The sequence below is a fragment of the Gracilinanus agilis genome, chromosome 3, assembly GCF_016433145.1.
Source record: "Gracilinanus agilis isolate LMUSP501 chromosome 3, AgileGrace, whole genome shotgun sequence".
Classification (NCBI taxonomy): domain Eukaryota; kingdom Metazoa; phylum Chordata; class Mammalia; order Didelphimorphia; family Didelphidae; genus Gracilinanus; species Gracilinanus agilis.
Window position 1 is genome coordinate 649,721,999 of NC_058132.1, and position 22,003 is coordinate 649,744,001.

At 44.8% G+C, this 22,003-nt stretch overlaps 1 protein-coding gene across 1 annotated transcript in view; it reads right to left on the reverse strand.

The window, feature by feature from the left end:
- Nucleotides 1-21,972, reverse strand: part of AGXT (alanine--glyoxylate and serine--pyruvate aminotransferase) — a 28,797-nt gene extending 6,825 nt beyond the window's left edge. Inside the window, exons 1-7 of the mRNA XM_044670899.1 lie at nucleotides 21,581-21,972; nucleotides 17,169-17,361; nucleotides 14,169-14,233; nucleotides 8,859-8,959; nucleotides 7,243-7,313; nucleotides 6,444-6,528; nucleotides 1,231-1,326 (exon numbers count right to left, since the gene is read on the reverse strand). Coding sequence (XP_044526834.1) covers nucleotides 1,231-1,326; nucleotides 6,444-6,528; nucleotides 7,243-7,313; nucleotides 8,859-8,959; nucleotides 14,169-14,233; nucleotides 17,169-17,361; nucleotides 21,581-21,844 — 875 coding nt within the window. The 5' untranslated portion in view covers nucleotides 21,845-21,972. The remainder of the gene's footprint in view (nucleotides 1-1,230; nucleotides 1,327-6,443; nucleotides 6,529-7,242; nucleotides 7,314-8,858; nucleotides 8,960-14,168; nucleotides 14,234-17,168; nucleotides 17,362-21,580) is intronic.
- Nucleotides 21,973-22,003: the final 31 nt, after the last annotated feature.

The following is a 22,003-nucleotide window of genomic DNA, read 5'->3' on the forward strand; positions in this document are numbered from 1 at the left end:
TCTCTCTCTCTCTCTCTCTCTCTCTCTCTCTCTCTCTCTCTCTCTCTCTCTGTCTTTCCTCTCTCTGACTCTGTCTCTCTCCATCACTGTGTGTGTTTCTTTGTCTCTCTGTCACTGTCTCTCTGTCTCTGTCTTTCTGTTTCTGTCTCTGTCTCTCTCTGTATCTTTCTTTCTGTTGCTGTCCCCTTCTCTTTCTCTCTCTGTATCTCTCTTTCCTCTGTCTCTGTCTTTCTTCTCTCTGTCTCTGTTTCTCTCCATCTCTGTCTGTTTCTGTCTGTGTCTCTGTCTGTTTCTCTCTGTCTGTCTCTGTTTCTGTCTCTGTCTATCTCTGTCACTTTTAGTTTCTCTGTCTGTCTTTCTCTCCCTCTCCTCCCTCTCTTTGTATCTCTCTTTCCTCTGTCTCTGTCTCTCTCTTTCCTCTCTGGCTGTCTCTGTCTCCATCTCTGTCTATCTGTCTGTCTCTGTCTGTGTCTCTGTCTGTCTCTATTTCTTTTTTTTAAAACCCTTAACTTCTGTGTATTGGCTCCTAGGTGGAAGAGTGGTAAGGGTGGGCAATGGGGGTCAAGTGACTTGCCCAGGGTCACACAGCTGGGAAGTGTCTGAGGCTGGATTTGAACCCAGGACCTCCCATCTCTAGGCCTGGCTCTCCATCCACTGAGCTACCCAGCTGCCCCCTCTGTCTCTCTCTATCTCTTTCTATCTCTCTGTTTCTGTTTCTTTGTCTCTGTCTGTCTCTGTCACTTTCAGTCTCTCTGTCTCTGTCTTTTTCTCCCTCTCCCCCCTCTCTCTGTATCTCTCTTTTCTCTGTGTGTCTCTTTCTCCATCTCTGTCCGTCTTTGTCTCTTTCTCTCTGTCTCTCTGCCTCTGTCTTTCTGTCTCTCTGTCACTTTCCGTCTCTCTGTCTCTGTCTCTGACTCTGTCCCCCTTTCAATGAGATCTCATTTTAGCGTGTAATCTAAAAGAGGGAGTCTCTATTCAGGCCTTTATCTGGAAAGGAATGGCGCTCAGGCAGGTTCCTCTTTGGAAGGCTGCACAAAGTGACGGCTGTTTCCTCCACATGGAGCCTTGTTTGCTCTTCTGTAAACGGTGGCTCTCGGAGGCTTTTTTCCTGGCTCTACCATTGACGAGGGCCCTTTTCCTATTGTGGAAAGTGGAAGGGACGCATTTCTCGGTGCATTCACGTGCTGTGGCTCCTTGGGGACCAGAGCCCTGAAGTTCTTGAGGACTTACGTTCTAGGACCGTCATCACAGCCCCAAAAGTTGGCCAGATTCTTGAGATCCAAATAGAAAGAAACAGGCTTTGTCTTTCGATTAAAGATCTTGTTTCTAGGAAAAAGAAAAGAAGGAAAACTGAACATACATTCTCCACCCAGCATTACAGAAAGGATTCAAGAGCAGTTCCTAAATGTGTGGTCGCCAATGATCCTTCACGTCAAAAAGCAAGCCCCAAGCCCCTCACCTCCTGTCTTAGGACTGATACTAAAAATCTGTTCCATGACAGAAGTGTGGAAAGGGCTAGGCAGCTCGGATAAAGTGACTTGCCCAGGGTCACACAGCTCACTTAGCTAGGAAGTGTCTGAGAACAGATTTGAACCCAGAACCTCCTGTCTCCAGCCTGGAGTCTCTATCTACGAACCACCTAAGTGCCCCAAGATCCTTTTATTTTTTAATTAAATGTAAAGAAAATGTAAACCCTTATCTTCCACATTAAAATCAATACTGTGTATCCTGAGGCAGAAGAGTGGTAAGGTCTAGGCAGTGGGGGTTAAGTGACTTGCCCAGGGTCACACAGCTCACTTAGCTAGGAAGTGTCTGAGAACAGATTGGGAACCCACCAACTCCCATCTCGAGGCCTGACTCGCAATCCACTGAGCCACCGAGCTGTTCCCAATCAGCAAGAATTTTACAAGTACCTCCTCTGGGCCAGGGGCCATCTTAGATGCTGAGGACACAGATACAGCAGCTGGACAGCTCTTGCCTTCTATGGGGCAAATATCCTGTCATCCCAGATAAGTGAAAGCAAGGAGAATGACCAAGGACACAGTGCAGTGATGGAGGGGGTGAGGACACAGCACACCAAGAACTGGGGCAACTAGCAAAGCCCACTCAGTTGAGGTGCTTCTTTATCTAAGCCTGAGGGAGTCGGGAGATCCAAGACCCGCAAGCAAGGGCCAAGAGCGTGGTAGCCACCTGGGACAAACTGTGCCTTCGATGGAATGTTATGTACAGGGACAGAGAGGTCAGTCAGTGAGGCTGGAGTGGAGAGGGCAGGAGGAGGGTCACTGTGTCATCTGCCTGGAAAGAGGGGCCGGACTCAGATCCTTAAGGGACAAAAGCTGGGAATGGTGCCATCGCCTCTCTGAGGAGTAAACGGCCCCAGCTCCTCCCCTTCTCTCTGCCTCCCTTTGGCACCATCTCCTCCTCCATCTCAAAGATATTCTGAAAGGGGGTATGAGCTCGTACTTCTTGGGGAGGGAAACCTGGGCCTGGCTGTGTGGTCTGAGCTGGGAAGTTGGGGCTAGTAGGAGAGATTGGGGCCAGTGACAAGAGTATGGCGGATGCTAAATAGATGGCTATTGATATGTGTGTATATTTGTATGAAGTGCGTGTATGAAACACATATGAATATGTGTGTGTATATAAACATATATATATATATATATAGAGAGAGAGAGAGAGAGAGAGAGAGAGAGAGAGGGAGGGGGGGAGAGGAAGAAAGAGAGAGGGGAAAAGAGAGAGACAGAGACAGAGGCAGAGAGAGGAAGAGAGATAGAGGGAGGGAGGGAGAGAGGGGGAGAGGGAGAGGGACAGAAAGGGAGAGAGGAGAGGGTGAAGAGAGAAAGAGAGAGAGAGAGAGGGAGACAGAGACAGAGACAGAGAGAAAGAGAGAGAGAGAGAGAGACAGAGACAGAGACAGAGAGAGAGACAGAGAGACAGAGAGAGACAGAGACAGAGACAGAGGCAGAGAGAGGGAGAGGGATAGAGGGAGGGAGGGAGGGAGAGAGGGAGAGAGAGACAGAGAGAACGAGACAGAGAGAGAGAAGAGAGAGACAGACAGACAGACAGACAAAGAGACAGAAACAGAGACAAAGACAGAGAGAGGGAGAGGGAGGGAGGGAGAGACAGAGAGAGATTCACACATACAACCAGAGGGAAATAGAGACACAGAGAGAGACAGAGACAGAGAAAATAATAAATATAGAGAACACAGATCTGGGTCCAGGAACTCAGACCTGGCCAAGAGCTCCTCTACTGTGTTTAGATATATAGGTCCTGGAATTCTTTTTCTCTAGGAACTCCACGATGCTCTACCAATACCCCTTAACTGCTTCTAGGTCTCAATCCTGTAGCTTGCATCTTGGTCCCTGAATTTCCCTGCTGTCCTTCTGCCTCCAACCACTGCCATCCCTGAGGCTACACAGTTTCCTCTTCACTTAGAGCCCCAGAATTCCCTAGAGGGTCCCCCAAAGTGTGCAGGCTTCCCAGTCAGAGCCTCTTCATCTCCTGTTTTATCCCTCAGTTCCAGCACTCTTAGTTTTCTCTGTGACAAATTAGAGGCACAAGAGATCCATCAACCACAACCCAACCCTTCGCACTCAGGATAGTGCCCCTGATGGGCACCCAAGGCATCCTCATTCACACCTTGTCAAAGAAGGCTTGTCAGAGACCCAATTGTCCTGTGAGTGTGTGTAGTAGTGTGGGAAGGGGGATGCTTATGTTTGGAACAAGGAGACATATCAATAGTCTCCATCCTTTGTCAACCTTGACCAGTTGACTTCTGGCCACCCCGTCTAAACAAATGTGACCATTGAGTGTGATGTTGAGCAAGGGCCCAGGAAGGAGAAACTGGGTGGTAGAATTTTCATAAGGTGACTAGAAGGCCCATGAGTTTCCTGAATGTCATCCACACCCATTAAGCCATAAATAAATGAGTTTTGGGATTCTTTGCCATTTCCGAGTAGCCCTTTGAAGGAGTAAAACATGGAAGTGACTAAATATTTAACAGGCTCCTCCTGCTGAGTCTAATTAAATGTTCAAAGGTTCATAGTAGGTCATTTGCACATTGATCCAGCCCTTGGATGCCCAAGCAATTCTATAATGCATCCAAATGAATGGTCCCATTCATGAGGATATGAGTAAAAGGGCTGTGTTACCAAAACAAATATTTTCTTTTCTTTGGCCTTTCATGGGTTTTTAAAACTCTCGAAGCATAACTACAAGATATTAGAAGGATACCCAAATTTGAATGCTGATTTGGGCTACCAACCAGATACTGACTCACTCTGAGGCCAGCAGCTGGGGTAAGCAAGGGACTGTTTCAGTGAGGAGAAGACATTTAGCTGTGTGACAAGATAATGGGAGGGGGGCAAACTTTTCAAATTTCAAATAAAGTTCTCTGAAGAAGAAATGGAAATTTTCACTATTTGAAGAAAAAATGCCCCAAGACACTAATAAGCAAAGTGCAAATTAAAATAATTCTGAGGCAAAGCTCACACCCACCCAGAAAAATCAGTGTCAGCACTAAAACAACAACAACAACAAGAAGTCAGTATTGCAGGGGCTAGGCTAAGCATGGAACTAAGAACTGGTCCTTCCATTCTTAAAAGCAGCATGGGATTATGTGAAAAAAATCATTAAAAGTTCATACTGATAAATGTTGGAGGTGATGTGGCAAAACTGGGACACTAATGCATTGCTGGTGGAGTTGTGAATTGATCTAACCATTCTGGAAGGCAATTTGGAACTATGCCCAAAAGGTTTTAAAAGACTGCCTGCCCTTTGATCCAGCCATACCACTGCTGGGTTTGTACCCTAAAGAGATAATAAGGGAAAAAGACTTGTACAAGAATATTTATAGTCATGCTTTATGTGGTGGCAAAAAATTGGAAAATGAGGGGATGCCCTTCGATTGGGGAATGGATGAACACATCATGGTATCTGTTGGTGATGGACTACTATTGTGTTCAAAGGAATAATGAACTGGAGGGATTCCATGTGAACTGGAAAGACCTCCAGGAATGGACGCAGAATGAAAGGAGCAGAACCAGGAGAACATTGTACACAGAGACTGATACACTGTGGCACAATCGAATGTAATGGACTTCTCTACTAGCAGCAATGCAATGACCCAAAACATTTCTGAGGACTTATGAGAAAGAACACTATTCACATACAGAGAAATAACTGTGGGAGTAGAAACACAGAAGAAAAACAACTGCCTGATCACATGGTTCGATGGGGACATAATTGGGGATGTAGACTCTAAAGATCACCCTAATGCAAATATTAATAATATGGAAGTAGTTCTTGATCAATGGCACATGTAAAACCCAGTGGAACTGCTAGTTGGCTCTGGGAGGGAGGAGGAAGAAGGGAGGAGGGGAAGAAAAGACATGAATCATATAACCATGTAAAACATGTAAATTATATGTAATCATGTAAAAAATAAAATTTTTAAGAAAAAAAGTTCATACTGTCTACCCAGTGAACTCATTATTGAGAATATCCCCTCAAAGAAGTCAGTAATGGAACTAAAGTTTGCTTATATAACAAAATATCCATGGCATCATTTGCCGTAGTTTTAAAAGTACTGTAAACAAAAGTAGATGACTGTCTATTCAGGACAGCTAGATGGTGCAGTGGATAGAATAGAACACAAGACCTGGAGTTGGGAAGATCTGAGATCAAATCCAGCCTCAGATACTTCCTGGCTGTGTGACCCTAGGCAGGTCACTTAGCTTAGTTTGCCTCAGTTTCCTCATCTTTCAAATGAACTGGAGAAGGAAATGACAAACCGCTCCAGGATCTTTGCCAAGAAAATCTCAAATGGGATCATGAAGAGTTGGACATGATTGAAAAACAACTAAAAAAAGAATATATGAAATCTCAAAAAAAAACAAAACCCACCCCAACAAAAACTCAACACTAACTGAACATTGCTTCAGGGATGGATAAAAAATTGTAACACATGAAATTAGTATGTGGAAAATAGAAGAAACTTTAGTATATGAAATTAGCATCTACAAGAAAGTGTTAAATAAATGCTTTTTGGCTTCACATGAATATAATCAAAAAATATGGTGACTCAACAAATGAGGACTATCAAGAATCTGAAGAAGGGTGGGAAGAAGCACATGAAGTCATGACAAGGGAGTAAATCAGAATATTCCTAGTGGTTATAATAATTTAAGAGAGATCAACTGAACTCATATTAATTGCAATAAATAATCTTGCTTCCAAAGAACAGAGTATGACACTTAAATTCTTCTTGGGAGAGAAGTGGAGGACTAGAGATGGAGTATGGTGAATGTGTGATCAGACAATTTTGCTTTACTGTTGGTCCTTGTTTGGGGTGGGAATTCACAGGGTTGGAAAGCACATCAAGAAATCAATGAAATGGGTAGAAAAATGGGAAAAAAGACATGATGAAAGAGGAAGCTTACCTAGCTCTTTCACTGAAGGAAATTGGGGCAGTTCCAGGAGGTGAATTTAAGGCTTTCTGAGATCCAGAGTACAAGATGTCAATACCTGCATCAACAGAGAAGAAGAGATTGGATGACGTTTGTTCTTGTCCTATAAGAATGGTACTTTGTATTCTAGATCTCTCTCCTTGGCTTGGGGCATTTGGGGGGATTCCCTTCCCAATATTCTTCTTAATACCTTCAAATAGAATTCTGGGCGGGGGCAAAGCAGTGTTCGTGATTATTTTCTGGCTAGCGCAGCTTATTTAATGATACCTGGTGGCTAGAACTGTGTCATTTAGTGTGAGTATGTATTTTTTTGCAACACTCCTTATTCTCCAAAGCCCTTCTCCTTCATAACTCACCCAGACCTGCTCCAGATTTTCCCAGGCCGATTCTCCTCCATTGAGTGGCCAATCCCAGGTCCTATTCCCCTATAGACTTACTTTCCTTAGTAGACTAGTTGACTAATAATAGACTTACTTAGTCATTTAGTTAGAGTAACTCATTGTTGTTAATAAAATAGTAGTGCTAATTTAACCTTTCCCTTCCCTAGATAAGAACTTTGTATTTAAAAGGAGTTCTAAACAAAGTCGAGGTGGCCTGGAGGGTTTTTCAGTCATCATTTTAGATGGATGGATCAAAGGTTTGGGTCAGGTATCTTTCTTTATGGTGCAACTTAGTCAGTAATCTCTACATCCCAGCCTATTTGCCAGCATGTGGAAGCCCAAATGGGAGTTCATCATTGGAGGAATTAATAAGGGCCCGGAATGACTCTTACCTTGCTTGTCCATGTAAAGTGGAACTCCCCCTAATGAGGCTACAGAGTCCACCAGAAGCAAACAATTATGCCTGACAAAGGGAGAGAGGAAAGTCCAGGGAAGTCAGTATAACTAGCTAACCTTTCTAGCACAAAGCACTGTGTATCCCTTGTAACATTTGATCTTCTTATAGCCCCCTGAGGTATTTCTTCGAGGCCCTCATATTTCTAATATATAAACAAGCATAAAATTACTGGAGTTCAAATCTGGCTTCAGAAACTTATTACCTATGTGACCCTGAACAAGTCACTTTGCCTCTGTCTGCTTCAGTCTCTCAACTGTAAAATGGGGATAATGATAGCGCCTACCTCTCATGATTGTTGTGGGAATCTAAGAGAATATTTTCCAAAAGCACTTGGCACTTAGTAGGTGCTATATGCAATCTTATTCCCAATCCCTTCTCCTCCCAAGTCATACAGCTAGTAAGTGACAGAGGAAGGATTATGGTCCAGGTTATTTTTATATAAACGTAACTGGGGGGTTTGCTGCCTTTGCCCTGTAGCTGGATCAACTCAGTGTGATGCTTTGTCTGTTCCTCAAAAACTAGAACATCATGAATACACTTAAACTGGTTGTTCAGATGGCAGAGTGACCCTCAGTGTATCTGGTGTACTCTGGTCAGGCAAAGTCCCTGAAGAGTCATCACCACATAGATCAGGCCCATCAGAGGGAAATTACATCCTCTGAGAGGTGAGACAGTAGGGCAAGCAGTGAACAACCGGCAAATATCACCTGCTACTGTGTGCCAGCTAGGGGGCCGAGATTTGCAAATACAAAGAAAAGACCAAAATAGTCTCTGGCCTTGGGGAAGTCATATTCTAATGGTGGGGGAACATCATGTAAATAACTAGGTATATACCATACACACATGTACATAGGATGTGTGCACATGTGTGTATGTGCCTGAACATGTGTGAGTAATACATGTACATATAGGTCCCAGAGTTGTGCTGCATTTTCAAGCTTTAATTACTTTTAAATTCTTGGAAAATTGGTAATCTGGGCATAGTATGTTATTTCATTTTTCTTCTTTTCTTCCTTTCTTTTTTCTTTCTTTCTTCCTTCCTTCTTCCTTCCCTCCTTCCTTTCAAAAACCCTTACCTCCACCTTAGAATCAATATTTTGTATAGGTTCCAAGGCAGAAGAGTGGTAAGGGCTAGACAATTGGTGTTATATGATCTGCTCAGGAATTGGGTAGCTAGGAAGTGTCTGAGACCATATTTGAACCCAGACCTGGCTCTGTATCCACTTGATCTCCTAGCTGCCCCCCAGATTCATCCTTTTTCAACCAGCACACCTATTCAATGAGAAACCCCTTCCCTGGCTAGACTAGATTACAGAGTTGATTATACTCCTTGGGTCTAGGCCATATGTCACTAGGATTCCCCACCGTGGACCACAAAGTGTCTCTCAAATAACTATCTGAGAAGTATTCTGAAATTCTACCAGGGAAAGGCACTACTCCTGGAGACCAAGGGGTGGATAGTGAAAGGCAAGTGCATTTCAGCTAAGGGAAGGAATCTAGGAGACTAAGAGCCATTCTCCTCACCTTACCTAGGGGGTCTATGGGGCTCACCTGTGACAAAGATCACCATAGCCATCCAACGGCTGCATTATCCCACTGGTTGATTCTCCATGGGTGAGGAAGAGCAGCACAGGTTTGTGTTGAGTCAGACCCTAGGGAGAGAGGGAGAGGGAGAGGGAAAGGGAAAGGGAGAGAGAGAGTGAGAGAGAGAGAGAGAGAGAGAGAAATTAGACAATGGAGGCAATGATCCCTTGACATATTTTCAGCCCTATATCTACATCCCTAGAATCCTTTTCAAAATCTTTTTCAGTCTTCCCTACCTGAAATTGTTCTTCCTCCTCTAGTATTCTCAGAGCAATTTGTCAGTATTGCTGTGTTGCCTTGGTTATACTCTGACTTCCCTGTGGGTTGCACATTTGTTTACTTGCTGCATCCCTGGGTAGAATGGAAGCCCCCTTTAGAGCAAGACATTTGTGTCTTTAGGACTCCATACAGCATCTTATAGCAGGCACCCAATATATACTTGTTGAATTGAATTAAATTTATGCAATAAGACTGATAATGTCTTAGCCACCAGCAGGTAAATTATATTTTGAAGTTCCTCCCAGCGTTTGATCTACTTATTAGAGTACCAAGAAAAGAGATTTATTTCATAGACTCCTTTATGGTAGCTCTCCTATTCTTCTTCAGTATCTTCATTATCATCAACATCATCACCATCACAATAATAATCACTGATACTCACAGAGAATCTTTAGCTTTTTAAAGAGATTTCCACATACTATTTCATTTGAAGGTGGCACAGGGATAGAGCGAAAGGCCTGGAGTTAGGAGGACCTGAGTTCAAATCCAGTCTCAGACTCTAGCTGTGTGACCCTAAGTAAGTCACTTAGGCCTTTTTGCCTCAGTTTTCTCATCTGTCAAATGAGCTGGAGAAGGAAATGACAAACTCTTCCAGTGTCTTTGCCAAGAAGACCCAACTTGGGTCACAGTCAGATAGAACTAATCAACAAAACAGCATTTCATTTGACCCTCAAATTATTCCTGTGAATTCAATGCTATAGTCAATACTCCAATGTTACTTGCATCGGCATCTCTATTATATCTCTATTATTTGGCAGATGATTGAATAATTCCTACCTGTCTAACAGAAATCTCCCAAACCACCCTTGGGGCCCAAAAAAACCCTCTTCCTCCCTAACCCTTCAGGTGAGGTCAGAGAAGTGCAGCTTCCAGGGGTTTGGAGACCTCCTTTTATACCCTGTTCTTAACTGGCACCCTGGCACATGGCCTGGGTGTTCTGCCAGGTTCTGTGTTCTAAAGTGGCAACTGCCAGCTTGCACCCCCAGAAATATGGCTGCTCATTTCTGCACATAACAGTATTCCAATTTTCTTTAAGGAAATCTGCACCTTGCAGCATTTCTGCATTCTTAGTTAACTAAAACTAGCCTATAATTCTATACTTACACTGAACTAAAAAAACTCTTCCCCTTATTCCCCTTAACTATTCCCAAAACAATAAAAGGGTTCTATCTTCAATACCTAGGCTACTTCTATTCTAATCTGAGCTAATACAGGTAATAGGGAAAACAAATTAAAGGAAAGAAACGGGGTTTGAGTTTTACAAGAAATTGAACAGAAAGGAAAAAAAGGTTAAAACATAGTAATAAGATAAGACATTCAAACCATAAATATTGCTGAGTACAAACATACAGTAATAAAACTCTAAGATATGAAACTTTCTATCTTCATAAACTAAAATAAAAAATAACAACTGTAATGCAAGGATGCTACAAAAGCTTTTGCTTCTGCAATTTCAAACTGTAACAGAAAGGCAGTTGGAGGTTTTAGAATCTTCAGGAAGTCAGTTGGAGCCTGAGACTATAAATAGGGCTGAATTTCCAACTGAAGGGGCTTTTACCTTCTGACTTTGGCTTTGCCTGTTGGCTCTGCTTTTGGCTCTGCCTTGGCCTGTGTTTCTGCCTTTTAGGGCATTTGGACCTAGCTGATTTCTCTGAACCTTTCCCTGACCTCTCCATATTACATCCCTGCTATTTTTCCCTGAATTTCCCGTTGGGCCCTGGGAGGAAGGGTGGGTTTTGGTGATTAGATATCGTGAGTTTAGTTTTCTGTAGGCAAGTAGGACATCTTTAAATCAAGCTATCCTTTATTTTATTGATCTAGTAAATACTTTACTTTAAGACAGTCAAATCTTCCTGACTGGGAGAGCAGGCTCTCTCAGTCTAATCCCCTCCTGTGACCCTTCCCCCACCATCAGCTTTCTCCCTAGTGGCTGTTACAAAACCCTAAACCCCTCTCTCCTTCTGATTATCCCTGGCATTAATAAATCCCCTTTGTTACCTACTCAAAGCCTCTGGTGAATCATTGCATCGAAAATTAAGGCAAGGGCTAAAGAGGGAAGGAATTATTTTCTTTTTATTTCTTGAGGGAACTGCAGGCATCCATCTTGGCAGGAAGTACCTACCCAAGACTTCCTGCAGCCATCAGTTTCACTAACAGGGAGGAGCCCTTTTGTCTCCTCCCTCAAGGGACTCCAGAAATTAACAGGAGAAACCCCAACCTTGATCTAAACATTTCTGACTGGCCCAAATTCCTCTTGTATCTTAGAGATACCTTCCCTGCCTGACGGGTTCAGCCTATCTCCCCAATATCCTCTGTCTCTAGCCTCAGTGAATAAGTCCATTTGAGCTGCCCTCCTGTATACTCCCACCCATTCCCTTACCTTCCTATATACCACCTCATTTATCCCTTCCCTACACTCAGTTATCTCCTTCATTCCCCTTCCAATTCACCTCATCACCTTTTATCCCTCCTCACTACCCAAATTGCCTGAGACCTGCCAGATTACCCAATTTCTTTATAACACAACTAAGAAATAATTCCTAGTAACACTCTAAAGAGCTATGCAAACTCACTAAGGATTAGTAATATTCTGGTGTTAATAAACTTAAACCAATGTTAGAAGATTAGTATGTTAAAGAATCCTAAAAGTATTTAAGCTAATGCAGTTAAACTAAGCTATGTACAATATTTAAAAGAAGTCCTAGCCCTAGTCTAACTTAAACAAGCTAGCCATTCTGTCCCTATGGGTTAGTACAGACTATTACTAAGGGTCAAATAATATACATATATACAATGCTTTGAAAAGTTTAGGGTGCTTGAGCGAGCTAGAAAGGTGTCTGAACCAACATAAAAGAAAAATCCTAAACACTGGGTAGATGACTCTTTCACTCTTACGTGTGTGTGTACGTGTGAAGTTGGAGCAGATGTTTGAAGTGCTGAATTGTAATGACCTAGCCATGTGGTGCAGTGTTACATACTCACCCCTTTAGAGTTTTTCGGCTAAATAGCTATGTGGTATGTATTTGGCTTGTTCTGCTTGGCCACAAGGGACAGAGCCTAATGTGAAATTACAAAGAGGCCAATTAAATCTTAATGTTGGGCCTGGGTGGGATTGAACAATTGCACCTGCCCCAAATTGGAATGGGCTCCCTTGGGAGGTAGGGAATTCTCCTTGTAAGTCTCTAAGCAAGAGCTGGGCAGCCACTTTCCAGGCATGTAACAGTAGAGTTCCATTCATGTATAGGTTGGATAAGATGCCTGGGTCAATTGACAAACAAGCCATCATTACTTATTCTGTGCCAGGCACCGTACTATACACTGAGGGTACAAAGCAAAGGCAACAAACAATCCTTCCATCTCTCCAATTCTGTGGTTCTATGATCAGTGAGGAAAGTAAAGCCCAGGTAAGTGACTTGCCCAGGTCGCATAGCCAGGAACTATGAGTGATGGAATTGGAAGTCAGGTCTTCCTAATGCCAAGTCCAGCTTCTGGTCACTACAAGGGTAGCACCTTCTCTCGGAGGTTAATGATGATGAAGATAACACTTCTGATCCCTCAAATATTTCAGAATTTCCAGAATGTGAATTGCATTGCTCTGCCTTATCTAATACAACAGCAGCGTAAGACAATGGAGCATACATTTTCCCTCAGGTGGTGAAGGAACAATATTTTAAGGTTGGTGCTCCCAAGACTCTGTCCAAGTCCTCCTTAATCCCCTCATTACATTCTAAGAACCAAGAATCTCATTCATTCCCATGGCTTCAGCCCTTTCCTCTTGACAAATGACACTCTTGCAGAAATCTTCAATTCTGATGACTCGACTGTTAGACCCTGATTGCCAATGGTTTATGGTATGTTCCTTTCGGGTTATCGTGTGGCGCCTCGAATTCAGCTTATCCCAAAACGAGTTTGTCCTCTTTCCTCCAAATTCTCCTTCCTTCTACTCTCAGTATTTCTGTTAGTGACCCCACCATTTACCCTGTAGCTCATGTTCAAAGCCTTGGTGTCATCACTGACTCTTTCTTCTCTTTCATCCCTTCTATCTGGGCAGTTTCTTGCAAATCATAACCCCACAAAAATCTCTCATATTCATCCTTTCCTTTAAATGAACAATTGAAAAATAATTTATTCAATGTTTATTATTCTCTAAGCATTGTGCTAAGCATTAGGAACAAGAAGACAATCTTGCCCTCCAGGATCTTCCATTCTAATGGGGGCAGGCAACATCTACAAAGGAGTGTGTTCAGAGAAGGGTGCTTTAGTTTGGAATGTTACAGAGATGATGAATAGAGTCATAGGAGAAGAGACGATTTAATCATGGTTCTAGAACAGTGATTCCCAAAGTGGGTGCCACTGCCCCCTGGTGGGTGCTGCAGTGATCCAGGGTGGTGGTAATGGCTACAGGGGCTTTTGCATTCTTTTTGCAAACTTTACCTTTTTTACTTGTTTTAACTCTAAAAAGGAGATAGGGTCTATTCATGGTGTTCAGGGATTCCTGGATTCTGATAGTCAAAACATTTTACAGATTATCTCATTTGACCTTCACAACAATCTTGTGACAGAGATGCCATTTTTATCCCATTTTACAGATGAAGAAACTGAGCCTGAGCAAGGCTAAATGTTTGTTCATGGTCATACGGATAGGAGCTGGCTGAAGATATATTTAAAGACAGGTCTTGCCTACCCTGAAGTTTAATACTGGTCACGCCCAACACTACCATCCACTGCCTAACGGCTTACCATTTTATGTGCCCTGAGTGCCCAGCCCAGTGCTCTTTGAACAAGCGCATCATCAGCATTTGCTGGATTAGCTAAGTTGGATTGATGGATTGTCTGGGTGTCCGTGCCCATTTCCCTCACAGCCCCAGCTGGGCCCCCAGCTCCTCCTCTAGGACTCTTTTCATCCTGCCCTCTTTACAGCATAATAACATTCATCTGAACTTGGCTATGGGGCCGAAGCTCGAGTGTATGATGTCTGCGGACAAGCCTGGCACTTACCTTTTCCACATCGTTTAGGGTGTAATACTCTCCGGGAGCCTTCACCATCTGATGCACTTTGGCTCCTGATGGGTTGAAGAGATACAGGAGGCAGAGGATCAGGAGACCAAGGAAAAGTCATCAGCCACAGCTCAGTGATTTATTTCTACCTTTGAAAGCATAGCTGGGTTGGCCATCCTGAGGGTAGAATGCCAGCCTCTCAACATCCAGCTGCCTGACTAACAATGTTGGCTACTCAAGGATAATGAGGTAGCTCAGTGGATAGAGTGAAAAGCCTGGAGTTGGGAGGTCCTGGGTTCAAATCTGACCTTAGACACTTCCGAGATAGGTGATCTTAGGCAAGTCACTTAAACCCTTTTGCCTAGTCCTTACCATTCTTCTGCCTTGGAACTAACACACAGTATTGATTCCAAGATGGAAGGTAAGGGTTTAAAAAAGAAAGATCAACTTGGGGGTTGGCATTCTTTGTTTTTTTTAATCCTTACCTTCCATCTTAGAATTAATACTCTGTATTGGTTCCAAGTCAGAAGAGCAATAAGGGCTAGGCAATGGGGTTTAGTGACTTGCCTAGGGTCACCCTCAGTTTCACAATAGCAGTTGTGTGACCTTGGACAAATCACTTAACCTTTCTGAACCTCAGTTTCCTCATCTGTAAAATGGGGATAAAAGTACTTATACTACTTACTTCATAGGATGCAATTAAGAAAATTTCTGAGGCAGGTAGGTGGCTCAGTGGATAGAGAACCAGACCTGGAGACAGAAAGTCCTGGGTTCAAGTCTGGCCTCAGATCCTCCCTTGCGGGGTGACACAATCTCAATTGCCTCACCCTTACCACTCTCTTCATGACCCCATTTGGGGTTTTCCTGGCAGAGATACTGGAGCAGCTCACCTTTTTCTTTTCTGACTCATTTCATAGATGAGGGAACTGAGGCAACAGGGTTAAATGTCTTGCCTTGGGTCACCCAGCTAGTAAGTGTCTGAGGCCAGATTTGAACTCAGGAAGTTGAGTCTTTCTGATTCCAAGCCCAGTGCTCTATCCTCCTCGGTGCCACCTGGCTGCCCTAGAACACTGTAGATGATTAGAATCTTCCTTGCTCGATGCATGTGTGCCTGGGATTTGGGGTTCCATATTTTCATTGAGGAACTCTTTGAGATGAGCTTAGCATCCTACTAGGCTAAGCATTCCTTCCACATTCCAGGTGGGGTCAGAGGTAGCACGGCATTGTGGCCACAGAGCCAGCCTTGACCACAGAGATCCCACTTCTGACACCACCTCCCTGAGCCTTAATGTCCTCAACTGGAAAATGAGGTTAAGGAGGTTAAAGTCCCAGGAGGGAAGCTCAAATGACGTCAGTTCCCCAAAGGGGAACTCTTTAAAACTCTTACTTATTCTAACCCGGCCTCAGCCACTTCCCAGCTGTGTGACCCTGGGCAAGTCACTTGACCCCCATTGCCCACCCTTACCAATCTTCCACCTATGAGACAATACACCAAAGTACAAGGGTTTAAAAAAACAACAACAACAAAAAAAACCTCTTACTTAAAGTTCTAGATGACTATATTCATGGGACTCCTTGTTTTTCTTTTGCTGGGAAATGATCAGTAGGCTTTGGTTTTTTCAAGAAAGTGCCTTGACCTGCCTGTTGCAAGAAGATTGTCCACTTTTCTCGATAGGGTTCTGTCAGCTTTTTAAATTCATGGGACCACAGATTTAGTAGAAGAAGGAAACTTAGAGGCCATGCAGTCAAATGTGCCCATTTTTCAGATAAGGAAGCTGAGTCTCAGCAAGGTGAAATCACATGCCCAATGGCAACCAATTAATAGAGTGAGGATCTTAAATCATGTCTACTAACCTCAAATTTTGTTGGAAAGGAGAGTTGGGGAACCCTTTTCCATAAAATAACACCACGACAAACTCTAGAGCTTCTTTATGGCTGTCTTAAGTTGTCTATTTTTATTTTATTTTATTTTTTAAAAATTTTGTCTTCCAATCAATACAGTGTATTGGTTCCAAGGCAGAAGAGTGGTCAGGGCTAGGCAACGGGGGTCAAGTGACTTGCCCAGGGTCACACAGTTAGGAAGTATCTGAGGCCAGATTTGAATGCAGGACCTCCCATCTCTAGGTCTGGCTCTCCATCCACTGAGCCACCCAGCTGCCCCCTTAAGTTGTCTATTAACAAGAACTTGGAATGGAAACCTATTTTTTTTAACTGACCTCCTAAAAAGTCACCCTGGGAACTGTGGTGTAACGTGTGTAAACAATCTGATTAATCATTAAGCCTAGTACGATCCATACTTTTCCAGCACCATTGCCCTCTTTTGAGCCAGTCACTTGGCCAAGATGGGCAACTGGACCGTGGTACCGACCTGCATGCGGACAGGCTGCCCCCAAGCCCATAGACTTAGCTAATTCTAGGAAGCCTTGGAAGATGGAGGAATGCTTGGGGTTTGGGGGGGACCTTTCTATGTGGTGGTTGGTGAAAGGTCCCTGAGTTGCTGCTGTGATCATCAAACAAAGGGATATTCTCCCAGAAAATATCTCTCTGGGTTTGGTCGATTGTCTCAGTAGAGTCATGCCCAGGACTTTTGGAGAGGTGGGAAAGTTGAGTTGAGTAGACAAGGGATTTGAATTAAACTAGGTGGCTGGATGGTGCAATGGACAGAGTCAGAAAGAGTCGAGTTCAAATTTAGCCTCAGACACGTACTAGCTGTGTAATTGTGGGCAGATTTCTTAAAATAATTCACCTCGAATGATCGTAAGCCAGCTTCTTGAGAGTAGGGATTATCTCATCTGTGCCACTCCCTTCGGGATGTGTGACTGCTCCAAAGTCACATAGTTTCCTCATTGGGAAAATGAAGGAGTTCAGCCACGCTTCTGAAACTCCCTTCAGCCAACAATAGCTTAAGCTTCTTTGCAATGGCCCTCATCGAAAAGTCACTGATGTACCCATTGCTGATTTGTGTCTGGAACTCACTCAAGACCTAGTTGGTTCACTTACCGATCCTCTCAGCAATTTCCACTATCCGCTGCCCCCAGAGGCCGTTCACTCCCACTAGGACGGATTCTCCTGGCTCGACTGCATTGAACAGAGCAGCTTCCATCCCTGCGTGCCCAGAGCCACTGACAACGAGGGTGAGCTTGTTGCGGGTCTGAAAAGCGTATCGGATGCCATCTTTGATCTCTTCCATGATCTGAAGTAAAAGAGGGAGGTTGTGGGTCAATCTCCACTTTGCCCAAAAGCGATGCCCTGAGGTCACCCACTGTGGATTACCCCCAGCAGAGCTTCTTGGTTTGGACAGAGGATTCTTGAAGCCAAATGGCGACGTGTGGAGCAGCATGCTAGACAGGGATGTGGGGATGTGACTGCAGGTACAGCAGGAGCCCTGCCCTCAAGACCAGGACTCAGATACTGTCTCTCTGTCAGTCCATTTCTTTCTCTCTTTCTGCCTCTTTCCCCCTTTTTCATTCATTCATTCATTCATTCATTCATTCATTCATTCATTCATTTGTTTGTTTATTTAAGGAGGCAGAGAAAGACAAGTATAGCAGAATAGAAAGAAACTGAACTTGGAGTTGGAAGAATTGGGTTCAAATGTTGGCTTTTTGAGATTAATTAGACGTGTGAACATGGACAAGTCATCTGATGTCTCTGAGCCTATTTTCTCAGCCATAAAATGGGTACACCTACTAGAACTGTTGGGAGGGAAATAGGAAGAATAAGAAACTAGCTGGGGGAGGCAGACAGAACCAACATTAAGATATGGTGAGATTTGAGGAAGACTAGAAAACTCCTCCATAGTCCAAAGTCCTTCTTGCCTCCCTATTACTGATATGGTGGTGGAAATTCCATTAAATAATGACAGAGGCACAGCTCTCAATGATACACTTTTCCAACCTTCTTTGCTCCACTTCTTTTTGTGTGTTCTGAATCCAAAAGCCTGGGCTGTTCTCTACCTCCATTCTTTTGTTTTTAAACCCTTAACTTCTGTGTATTGGCTCCTTGGTGGAAGAGTGGTAAGGGTGGGCAATGGGGGCCAAGTGACTTGCCCAGGGTCACACAGCTGGGAAGTGTCTAAGGCCAGATTTGAACCTAGGACCTCCCATCTCTAGGCCTGACCCTCAATCCACTGAGCTACCTAGCATCCCCCTCTACCTCCATTCTTATCCTTCCCTTTTCTATCTTTGTTTGGCAGCCAAGAGAAAGCACTGGTCTTAGAGTCAGGAAGCTCTGAATTCAAATTCTACCTTAGACACTTCATAGCTATATGACCTGAGTCTGTCCTTTAGCCCTTAATCAGCCTCTGTTTCCTATCTAATCATGTGCTCTTTCCCCCACATCACTCCTGTCAGTGAACAAAGGATCTCCAGCTTTCCTGAAGCCAGCTCTTAGGTTGGATAAATAGCTAATTTCCTTTTTCTTAGAACTGCAGGCAAGAGTTTTGTGTTGACAGTGGAGATGTTTTAACCTGGTTTCTGCTGATTACTTTGGAACAAGGAAGTGCGAATGGGATTGGGAGCTGGGTTTATCCATGGGGAAACTGTGTGACCATAGCCAAGTCATTTCATTTCCTCATCTGTAAAATGAGAGGCTTCCTTCCAGTTCTGCCTCAGTAAATATGGTTGGAGTACAAAGTGCCCTGGCTCTGGAGTCGAAGGGTTGAGGTGTGAATCTGATCTCTGCTACATGTTCCCTTTGTGAGCAGAGGCAAATCGGTGACCTTCTCTGGGCCTCAATTTTTCAGTTGATCAACTGAGGGACTAGATAGGCTCTCAGGTCCCTTCTAACTCTAATTGTAGGAATTTCTCACCATATTGTGGCCCTCAGATCCTCTCGCCTGGAAACTTAATGAAAAGAATATTGGACTTGGGTTAGTTCCACACTGTTAAGGATTCCCATATTGCCTTTAGGTAAGTCCCTTCTTACGGGAAGATCCTATTTTCAACTCTGGAAAATGAAGAGGTTGGACTCTAGAGGTTAGCCCTAGGCCATATGAACCGAGGGAAAGAGCTTCAGATGCCTTAGCATGAGCAGAATGTACACAACTCCAGTGACAACGTGGATGGATAAACCCTCAGTTTCCCAAGAACTGGAAACTCAGAGAAAATTAGAAGAGAGTCAAGAATCAGACCTCAGAGGCAAAAAGGAAGGGAGAGAATCCTTTGGGGTCCTTCTGGAGGGATGGAGACAGAGCGAGGCTGGCCAACTCTCCCCAGGTCCTGCAAGGTCATTCATTAAACCTCCTCTAGGTAGAACACCCTTTATTCAAGCTAATTCAATCGGATAGGCATTTAGTGAGGAACCCGAGAAATCCTCTAGTCTGGCTCTTCCATTTTCCAGGTGAGAAAACTGAGGTCCAGAGAGGGGAAGTAAGTTGCCCCAAGTCATCTACTTGGTTATTGTTAGAGCCCAAATGAGGACCCGGGCTTCTTGATAGCAAGAGCAGACGTTGATATAGAACTTTTACAACTTATTTCATTTGCCGGAATGACAGACTTGCTGAGCTAGCAGACCTCAAGATCTTTGGGCTTAGCCAGCACCTGGCTAAGAATTCCTTTGCCATCGCGACAGCCTCGGTTGTTCCTCCTGCGTGCCTCTCCGTTTCCCATCTCTGTCTGCTCCTCTTTCTCCCTGCTGCCAGAAATGCGCTTCTTCCTCTTCTCTGCCTCTTCCAACTCCGAGTCTCCTCCAAGACTCCCCTCAAGCGCCCCTTTCCCCGGGGTGGCGGCTTCCTGATCCCCCCAATGGCTCAGCCTCCCCCTAAAGTCACCCGGAGTCTGCTTTGTCAATCCGTGCCCGTGTGCGTGTTGTCCAGTGGATGGCATGTAAGCCCTTTGGACAAAGGGGCGCCTTGGAGCATCAGCACCTGGAGCGCTGCTTCAGAGGAGGAGCCTCGTAAGGACATCGCCAGCACCTAGGACAGCGCCTGCCGCATAGTAGGGGGTTCAGAAGCCTGGACCAGATCTTGGCCAGTCTGCCGGGCACTTCGTGTCCTGCCCGCTCTGCCCCCGTGACTCCCTGGGCCGCCCTGCTCTCTTCCAGGCCTTCTGCTGCGGACGGGCAGTGGGCGGTGAGAGGAACGAGGCGGTCACACCGGAAATCTGGGAGTTGTGGCCAGTTAGCGCTAGTTAAACATAAACGGCAGCATCGGCCAGGCAGGAAGCGCCAGATCTGTAATAGTCTACACTGGCCATCAGCTTCGGGCCTGCTCTGCGTTATTCAGTGCTTCTGTTCTTTGTCCACTCTACTTCTGACCCGTCATTACCCGCGCTGGGCCTCCACGTCGCTGCGCCCGCCGCCATGTTCCCATCCCAGAAGGGCAGCGACACTCGCCCACATGGACAAATGACGAGGAGGCGGACAAAGGGGAACAGGGACCTGCGCCCCGGGGACTCTGGTGTTCCAGGAGGATCCCCCAGACCTGCCCATGCTCCTTATTCTCTGCGAGATTCCTGCCAAAGCCCCAAACCCACCTCCGCCTGGATCTGGCCGTGCCCATTTTCCAGGGCTTTCCAGAAAGGTGAAGACGTCCCTGCAAAGCCCCCGGACCCTAATAAAGAGGCCAACCCTGATCCCCACCCTGGGATGGTGACTCTACACCTGAGGCTGCTACTTCATTACCTATTAGGCAGGCTATTCCCTCAGCTCCAGAGCTGCTACTCCACACCGGGAGAGCAGCTATTCCTCAGGCTACCAGCCCCCAGGCTAATCCGTCAGCTATTAGGCTATTGGATCACCATAAACCTCCTCTTCTTCAGATAAAATCCTTTTCTTATTTCTGGATTGAACGGAGTTTGAGTCTCCCATTCTTGGGGCGAGACCCTGCTCCAAACTTGGGTGTGTTTCTCCCACAATCCTTCTAGCCCTCAGACTAGGCTCCTGTGGCTCTCTCTGTGTTGGTATGAAACTTAAAGGAAGAAGATAATGACTTCTCTTTTCATATTTATCTCCTTTGAACCTACCCGGCCAGTCACCCTCACAAACCACCCTGGGGCAGAGGCACTCCAGGTATTGTTCTCTCCATTTGAAAGATGAGAAAACTGATGCCTAAATGATGCAAAGTTACTCACAAAGAGAAACAGAGCCTCAACTAAAAGAAGGTTCTGTCCCGTCTCCAGGCCCAATATGACCTCAGATCCAACCTTCTGCTATCCTGAAGTTCAAATATGTTTTCAGAAAGTTTTAGAAGTAGCTCAGTGGATTGAGAGTCAGGCCTAGAGATGGGAGGTCCTGGGTTCAAATCTGGCCTCAGACACTTCCCAGCTGTGTGACCCTGGGCAAGTCAGTTCACCCCCATTGCCCACCCTTACCACTCTTCCACCAAGGAGCCAATATACAGAAGTTAAGGGTTTAAAAAAAAAGGAAAAGAAAGTTTTAGAAGGAATATCCAAGCCAGCCCCCCTCCCACTTACCTGATACATTTCATTATGCATGTGTCCAATCATTGGGAGACTCCCTGCAACCATGACCCGAGGAGCAATATTGGAAGGTCCAGGTCCCATGAGAAGTCTGTCTGGGACCTTCAGCGGCTTCCTCAGGGAGGCTGGGGGTCCAACAATCAGCGGATAGCTGGCCATGGCCCGGCTCTGTGGAGGTATCAAGACAGGAACTAGTGACTGAAGCCAACCTGCTGTCTGGGAAGCCAGGAACACACTGTTTGGTAGAAGCCTGTGCATCTCCCAGCAGTGCCAACAAGCACTGATTGGTTTGTTGTTTGAAAAAGGCCTTTTATCAACAACAAAGCAGGAATCAATAGGCTATGTCCCTTTATGGAGTAATCTCTCTCTCTCTTTCTCTCTCTCTCTCTCTCTCTCTCTCTCTCTCTCTCTCTCTCT